Source organism: Porites lutea, chromosome 11, assembly GCF_958299795.1.
Source record: "Porites lutea chromosome 11, jaPorLute2.1, whole genome shotgun sequence".
In the NCBI taxonomy this organism is placed as follows: Eukaryota; Metazoa; Cnidaria; class Anthozoa; order Scleractinia; family Poritidae; genus Porites; species Porites lutea.
The window spans coordinates 20,796,798-20,805,598 of record NC_133211.1 but is presented as its reverse complement, the minus strand read 5'-3'; the positions used below and the strand labels follow the sequence as shown (position 1 = coordinate 20,805,598).

At 39.8% G+C, this 8,801-nt stretch overlaps 1 protein-coding gene across 1 annotated transcript; it reads left to right on the top strand.

Moving 5' to 3' along the window:
- Positions 1 to 343: 343 nt before the first annotated feature.
- Positions 344 to 8,480, top strand: LOC140952318 (uncharacterized). The gene is made up of 8 exons (XM_073401740.1): positions 344 to 633; positions 1,601 to 1,750; positions 2,995 to 3,117; positions 3,738 to 3,860; positions 4,489 to 4,611; positions 5,021 to 5,146; positions 5,773 to 5,855; positions 7,845 to 8,480. Exons 1-8 carry the CDS (start codon positions 366 to 368, stop codon positions 8,478 to 8,480), a joined length of 1,632 nt encoding a protein of 543 aa, XP_073257841.1. The 5' UTR covers positions 344 to 365.
- The last annotated feature ends 321 nt before the right edge of the window (positions 8,481 to 8,801 follow it).

Below are 8,801 nucleotides of genomic sequence, written 5' to 3'. Positions count from 1 at the left end.
TTATTACAAAGTGCGACAGCTTTTTCATTACAAAGTGCGACAAGTGTGATTACAAAGTGCGACAGGTATTACGAAGTGTGACAATTTTATTACAAAGTGCGACAGGTATTACAAAGTGCGACGATTATTACAAAGTGCGACAGTACACGTGTATCCTGGGACACGTTTTTGTCTCGCTTTTTAAACATTTATTCAGTCTTACGTATGAAATCATTAACTTTTGTTCATTATTTAGCCGCAAAGTTTGAGTATTCAAGAAAGTATTTAATATATTTGGTTATCGATATTAAATAGTTACCCTTACTATCAACAGAATGGATTCAACAATGCTGTTCCACATTTTACTACCATTTACGCTGTGCCACATGATTTACAAAGTCATTCCTCAGCATTGTGACAAGGGAGAATACTCTATATTTGGCAAGATGCTAAGAGGACACATATTTAAAACGATAAAGGTATTAACGCCCCATAAATGTCTTCAGGCGTGCAACAATGACATCAGATGTCGAAGCTTTAATTATGTCATCATGAGAGACGTGTGTGAACTTAACAACCGGACCAAGGAAGCCAGGCCTGGAGATTTTGTTCCTGACGCTAAAAGATACTATTTTAAAAGAACTGCAAAATCAGGCAAGTTTTTTTAGAACCGGTCCTTGACGGCTTGGAAATAGACTAAAAGGGAAGTTTCCAAAAACGAAAAAAAATGGGAAAGTGCCATCGTCGGAATGAAGGTTTTCTCTACAGGCCAATGCGAGAGAAAATCTGATATAGGCAGATGCGTTTCACAAACATGGTCAATTTTAATGACCCCAAAGCTAGCCTTTATGGCGTCTGAGAAATTGTGTCTTGTGAGAACAGGATGTTCTAACTCGATAGCGCCCCGCCGCCATTTAGTAAAAAAGCGATAATCCTGAGGACGAGTTTATATTTCACACACCAAACAATTAGGCTATGAGAATGATAAATGTGTGATGAAAAATTCCATGTCGGATATGGGCTGTGGGACTGAAAAATTTCATTCCTAGCATGAAAAACTGTTTTTAGGAAGACAAAATGAAAATTTTAGTTTCAGCTTGGTCAGCCTAATTAGTTGAAAGGAAGGGCTGTCGAAAGCGACACTGGAAAATCATGACTAACCGATTTTTAAAGTAAGACCAAACAAAGTTTATCAGCGCATTCACAGAGCAGCTTAAGCGTTGTTTACCATACTGTTCAATCATTTGTTGATCTCTGCTGTATAAATTAAGTATAAATTATGTATTTTTAAGTAGTATTATCTCTGTTTGTCTTTTTTCTAATAATGTATCATGGTCTTTTGGATAAATATGTTACCTGAATTAACAAATGGTGCAACAATCTGAACTAGGAGTAAGGATTTGACATTCCACTTGGCATATTCCTACCCCCCAAAAAAGGGTGTGGCGGGGGGGGGGGGGGCGGGGGCGGTAAAAAGACTGACTTATTCCACAAGAGTACTAACCAGAGATCACTTCATGTTGCAGTGCGTTTAGACTGCACTGTGTTGAGGTCAACGATCAAGACCTCGCAGCTTCCTATCGAATACGTCTCTTTCTCAGAATATTATTTTGCTTTTCAGTCCCGCTCGGTTCTATTCCTGAGATACCTGCCGAAACTTGCAAAGAAATCAAAGCCAGTGAACTTGGACAAGCAGTCAGTGGTGACTATTGGTTTGATTCGGTTCTACCCGGCAAGATAATTCTTCTTCCCTGCAATATGGAAACAGAAGGTCAGTGACTTAATTTTCGAGTCATCGAAGTCATCTCAGGTTATGTTCACACGGCGAAAAGGTTTTCGTGCCGGCGCAAAAACCTTTCCGGCATAATGTGAACAGCAACGGCACCCGGAACCGGAATAAGTCGTTCATACACATCAAACATGGTGCAGTCGGAACGGTTGGCCGAGAGGGTTTGGGCGAGAGGGTTTGGTGCATTAGTTGCGTGTAGATATGTTTTCATCGATATTTTTAAATTCAAATGTACAAATCACCTTTTCTTTTCTTTTTGTATTTTTAAATTCGTTGTGTTTATCTTAATAGTTTTTAATATCGTTAATTTAGGATTGTATCTTGTAGTATTTTAAAAGTTTAATTCGTCGCGTCTATTTTTATTAGTTCTAAATACTTTAATTACGATTGAGGGGCATTAGTTCATCAGTGTTTACTGTCGTGTGTTACCCTCATTAAATAAAGTTGCTACCTACCTACCTACCTACCTACTAAATCTCAATCCTCACTTTCAAGCCTAACTTCCATCTCAGGAGATTTCGTTGCTGTTTCTACTTATTCTCTTCCGCTACGGCTCGAATACCTGTTCACACCAGGACGCAAAATACACCAAAGTGTGGTACAGATGTGTGACGCTCCACTTTCGAGATCCGCACGGCAGAGCTTGGCTCTGTTGCAGAAATCGCGCCCAAATCACCTTTCTTAATGTATGTGTGAACAGAAGCCGTATCCGATATGACTTTCCTGGGGCATCCAACGAGAAGATTTGAGAAAAAGACCTAAAAACAGCAACAAAGCATGAATAAATTTTTCTGAAGCCATTTTAAGCGTTTTGGGAGATAGCTGGAAAAAGTTATCTGTACCACACTCCCAGCAAGTCTGGTGGAGGAGTTCCCAGCAAGCAAGGTGCACCTACAACCTGAAAGCTGACTTACTGAGAAGTTTCCCAGAAGACGTATGTCCAGACATCACAGGCTAGTTGGGAGTGGTCATAGGGCAAAATTAAGCCCTTCAGTGGGCAGGGGTGGGGGAGGTTTCAGACAAACAGCCCATAGCCGCTATTTGTCAGCAATACTTCAAAGGGCATATTATTTTTTCCAAATCTTCCAGCCAAAACTGAAAAAAATTGCCTGAAGAACAGATATTTTGAGGAACAGATCCATTGGGTGCACCTGACTTTCGTGCCTACGCAAAAGCTATCAGGTACAGTGTGAACAATTAGCCTCAGATTTGTCTGCCTGTTTCAGATGCCGATGAATGCACAGCGCCAGCCGTCTGTGACGTCATCAATGGCAACTGTACCAATACGCTTGGTTCCTACTTTTGTTCCTGCAAAGTTGGTTTCATTGGTGATGGAAGGAACTGTACTGGTGAGACGAATACAAATATGCTTCTGCAAAAATAATCGTATTCCTGCCATGAACCTAACTTGAATAGAAAAATAATAGGCCATTTCCGAGTTCCAAAACCTCTCACTTTCTTTCCGTTTTTTTATTTGCATGGGAATAAGAAAATCATTTTCATATCAGTAGATCCGAGCGTAGCCTCGCTTTGAAACAAAGGCTTGGCGCAGCTCGGTTTCACTGTTTCCCAGAGTCGCACACTTTTATACGTGCTTTGTTTATCAGTCAGTTACAACAAATTGTAAATGCGTAAAAGAGAGGAACCATGCTTTCTCTTTTATTTTGGCGACTTAAGTGCGCTGATGTCAAAGAGTGAGGGTTATTTTCAGTTACACTGAGCCTTTTCAAATGGACCACACCGAGAGTGAACTACAAAGTTAACGGCGTGGCCTTTTATCCAAAGGTTTTAAAAACTTTCTTTAGGTTATATAGAATGCTTTTTAAGCTCTTAGCTGCAACCTGCGCTATTCTAGTATTTGATAGTCTTCAGAAACGAGAAACTTTCTTATTTTTCAATTTTAGAAGTCCATCCTTTGGAATATTAGCCAAAGGAACTAAAGAACACTGTCTCTTTAATCTGTCCACAGATGTCAACGAGTGCAGTGCTTCACCCTCTGTATGTCACGTCAATGCCAGTTGTCAGAACAACGTAGGTTCTTATGTTTGTTCTTGTAACACTGGTTTTACTGGAGATGGGAAAACATGCACAGGTAAGATCGCACCGTTTTCATTTGTGGTTCTTTTTATTCAGCTTTTTGTGTTTAACAACAACCCAAATTTTGTCGAACGTGCAAAAAGGCGTCCAAGATTTCAAAGTTTATAACATGGTATAATCGGAGTTATTTCTCTCTTGTTTTTTATTTTTGATGGTAAACATTCTGTGAAAAGGTATGTTTTACTTTTGATTTTGTTTACAATTGAGCTAGGCCACAAGCACCCTGAAAATTGCAATCGGCTTACCCCGATATATCCTTCAGTATTCCTGTTAGGTGAAGCTCTTTATACTGGAGGAGTTAGATCAGGGTTGGGAAGGGTATTCCAGGGATACGGGATATAAGCCAAAAGTACGGTGCATGGTATGGGAAACGTTAAAGGGATACAGGATTTGAATGCCACCTTGGAAGCGGGATTCACCAAAATTTGAGCACGGATACGAGATTGGGAAAGAAAACAAGAATATTCGTTCTCGTAAAAAAGAAGCGGGTATGCGCGCGGGATCTGGACCCCCCGTTTCCAGACACTTTTTGTATTAAAAAGCTACTACAGGTCAGAGGACAGGAAAGTGCTACTGAAGAAGACTGCCTGCTATTTTAAAATGTTTTCCGTTTTAATCCATAGATGTTAACGAGTGCAATGCCTCAGCTCCCGTTTGTGACGTCAATGCCAACTGTCAGAACAATATAGGGTCCTATGTTTGTTCTTGTAACGCTGGATTTACTGGAGATGGGAACACATGTACGGGTAAGCTTGCACCGCTCACTTGTCCAGCAACCGGAGTGGGCCTGTTGTCTGAGAAAACAGCCGAGATTTCGCAACGCTACCACTGGATTTCTCAAACATGAAGTCTGAGAAACGAACGTAGAAATAATGATACTGATAACGAGTCACTGGCCAGATCCTGGTATAGCACTTCTGATTTGACGTTCTGCGACGGGAGTATGCTGCCTTCAAACAATCAGAAGCACTACCCAGATCTGGGTAGTGAACTGTCATCAGTATGAGATTTCTGCTTGTTCCCCACCCGTCATTATCGGCTGTTTTCTTAGGTTGGAGTGAGCTCAAAGTTACCAAAAAAATAATAATCTAATCTCTGTGATAGGAGATAATACCAACACCGTCTGTTTTTGAAATTTTCTCTTTTAATCCATAGATATAAACGAGTGCAGTTTCTCACCTTCCGTTTGTGACGTCAATGCCAACTGTCAGAACAATGCTGGCTCTTATACGTGTTCTTGTAATGCCGGGTTTATAGGAGATGGAAATACGTGCGAACAAGGTATGTCAGTGTTACTATCATGGCACATCACTAGACCAGCAGAAGCTATTTTCTATTATACGGTATATTTATTAGCTAAAAACAAAGAAGAAGAAGTCTGTTTCAGGCTAAGACGACTATTCAAATAGGAACGTGAACTGGATCATATACTGAGCAGTCTATTGCCCCTTCGAATTTGTGCCCCTCTCTTCTCTAAAAAAAAAAAAAAAAAAAAGAAAAGAAAATTTACGGGGTGCACAACCAGATAAGGCCTTTACTTAGTGAGTCACTTTAAAATTAAATTGCGCTTTTCTTGAGCAAATGACAAATAACAAAAAGATATAAATTAAAAGCAACGAGATTTAATTTCTAATCAAAATGAAGCGGCGTCGACACATGTGGGTTGAGTTTGTTGTTGGTTCTCTGCCCTTGCTCCATGAGGTTTTTGTCCAGGTAAACCGGTTTCCCCTTCTCCTCACTGAAACCAAGGAAGCTAGACGAAGAACGACTATGGGGATGTGCTTCCCCTAAAAACCGTTATTTATTTATTTTTTCTATTTTTTTATTTGTCTATTTAGTAGATTAACACACCCTTTACTAAAGAAACTTTTTGTCCAACGCTTCTTTGTCTTTGTTTCCTTCATAAGACCTCAGTTCCTGTGCAGCGCTAAGAGCCAGTCACACAGCGGACGGAATTTATCAACTACAAACAAGCTCTTCATCAATTTCGGTAAGTAGGTTTCGGGTGAGTTTCGAGACTATTCAAATCGATTTTTTGCTGAACTGAGGCAGCGGTTGAAAGGAAGGAAGAAAAAACAAAATATTAATGTAAATTAATGTAATTAATGGTTAATTGCCTCTTAACGTTTCTCAAGGGTAAGAGTACATTGTTTTTGGAAGAAACTAAGAGGTTCTTTACATGGAGGGAGGAAGATCCTAATACCAGGAAGATCCTACAAGGTGGATCGTCGTAGCGCCATATGTTAGATTCAGTTTACATGCAAAGGGTTGCACTTGCCCCTAGCGCAAGGATCTTCACAGCTGAGAGGTTGGAAGATCCTAGTACTAGCAAGATACTAGCACCATGTAAAATGCCTTCGCTATAGGCAGAAAATACAGTCCTAGGGACAAACCAGACAAAAATAGCGACGGGTCGGTCAGTGCCTAATCACGGATTAGGAGTCCTGCCAAGAGCTGACTGCTGTGACAATTCTGCTTAACGCCGAAAGGACCGAAAGGTCCCAAATTGCATTTTTGTTTTTGTCACCCGCCATTTTGAATTCCTTCTCAATCCTTCTCTACTTTCCCTACTTGGGAACCACACGGACCGACTCAGCATGTTAGCCCAACGAAAAATTGTTTTTCCTTCGAGGATCTTCCTCCCTCCATGTAAATAGCCCCTATTTCGGGAAATTGATCCGACCTGCGGTGAAATCACTTTTTCTATGGAATTATTAATTTGGAGTAGACTCGTTTACGTTCAGCCGAACGCGACGGCTTTTATGTTACTGAATGAATCCACATACATACTCACTGAAAAGCAATGTCATAAATTTCATTTCATTTCATTTCATTTTTATTAATTAATCCAAATTTACAATTTTATTTTCTCACTGCCCACAAAAAGCAAAGATGGTAGCAAAGGCTAGTCTAGGTGGGCAATGTCCATATAAAAAACGATTACAAGTATTTATATCAATGTACAAATGATAAAGAACAGAAGGGGAAAATTTAATTAATACAATACTGAGATTAACTGGAATAAAGAATAGTAATAAAAAAACTTACAAGTACAAACGTACACTATTAAATTGCATAGATAATAAGTGGGTGAGTTACGGATTAAGATTGAGAATATGTTGGATTTGTCCTAATAAGGTAGGTAGATCGGGATAGTCGTCTGTCTGTGAAAGGATTTGAAGTAGGCAATCATGTATTTTTTTTTAAAGCTATGCTTCGGGAGTTTTCTAATACTCGGAGGTATGCAATTCCATATTTTGGCCCGGAATCTTGAAAATGATTTCCTTGTTTATCCAGTCATTAAAATTTAATTTGATTCGTAATCTCCTGTTTACGAGGATCTAGTGTTTAATATAAGTGTGTACTTGTTCAGTAGTGTTGAATAAGCGTAAAATATTTTGTAGAGCTAAGTTGTTTGTGATATCGTGCATAAGAATAGCAACTGATTTGAAATAGAACATGTTTAGAGGAAGGATACGAGAGGGGGAAAAAATGCAATCGCGTGAGGTGTATAATGGCCAAAGCACATCAAACAAAGGGGACGCTTTTGCAGCAAATATAATTGGTTAGTATGAGTCTTTACCGCTTGTCCCCAGGCGAAAATACCATATGACAAATAAGAGGAAAGGGGAGCTTTATAAATAGTCTGCTAAGAATCTGAGTCTAGCAATTATGCCAACTGTTTCACTCATTTTTTTTTCATTAATAAGATTAATATGTTGCTTCCAAGTCAAATTGTTGTCGATGAGCACTCCCAAGTCGCTCATAAAAACTTTGCTATTATTATTTATAATTAATTTTATGTCATCCTTTTTAAAAGCTTAAGGATTTTAGGGGACTTCATGAAACCGGGATCATTTTTGGAGATGTTTTAGGCCATTTTTAAAACTATTTTTATTCTAGCGTGTAGGGCCCCCACATGGCTTCCAAATTCAACCGTATAACAACCGTATAATCAACCGTATAATTTTACCTTCAGGTGTATTGTGACATGACGACTGATGGAGAGGGCTGGACTCTGGTCGCCCGGTTTTCGAACGCCGACGCTGCAAACTGGATGAAAGACTCTGGAGAATGGTGGTATGATAAAACTGTGGCTTATGGACATACCACTGTCCCCTCAAGCAACACTGACATGATCTCTCCAGCATTCTGGCTTGTCAGCGGCACGCATTTCAAGATTACGCGCAGTGATAACCCTCAAACCGCTTTGTTGAAGACCACAAGTAACTGCTTGGGCGGGCAGACATTCAGATCTAAGATAACAAGCTATGGTAACTTCAGAAACGGCCAAGTTTGGGCAAGCGACAAATGTCGAGGAAGATGTGCGGTACAATACGGCGGACAATACCAAACAACTTATGGTTTTAGTATGTCAACTTGCTCTGGGAGCATCCAAAGCGCTAATTATATCGGGTTCTGGTGCGACTATAGTAGTGGTGATGGAGCTGTAATGATGATTGGTGGTGGTGGATCCGCTTGTTCACGTGCCGATCACGGGATTGGGGTAACAGAAGCTAACAGCGCTAACTTCGATTTCAGTCCTGAGAGAGATTTTGGAAATGATGGTGGTTCCGGGACCAGCGCGTACTCGTTAAACCTTTGGGTGCGCTGATTTACAGTCAACATGTTAAGCGTTCAAGGCGCAAAGATCAGTAGCAAATCATCAGGCGCCTTTCATCATATTTACATGGAAAAGGAACGCTATAAATTTTTAATTATTATTATTATTATTATTATAGTACGATAGCAGTAACAGCAACAGAAATGTAAAAAAAGAATTAGAAGCAATGTCTTTCTCTTGCATCACACTTGTCAGTAGATGATCGTTTTTCTGTTGTTACTACCGTTATTAAATCTTTTTGTCTTGACTGTTTTGTTTTCAATCCAGAGACCATTCACATCAACAATACTCACCAACAGCTGAAAGTCTTAA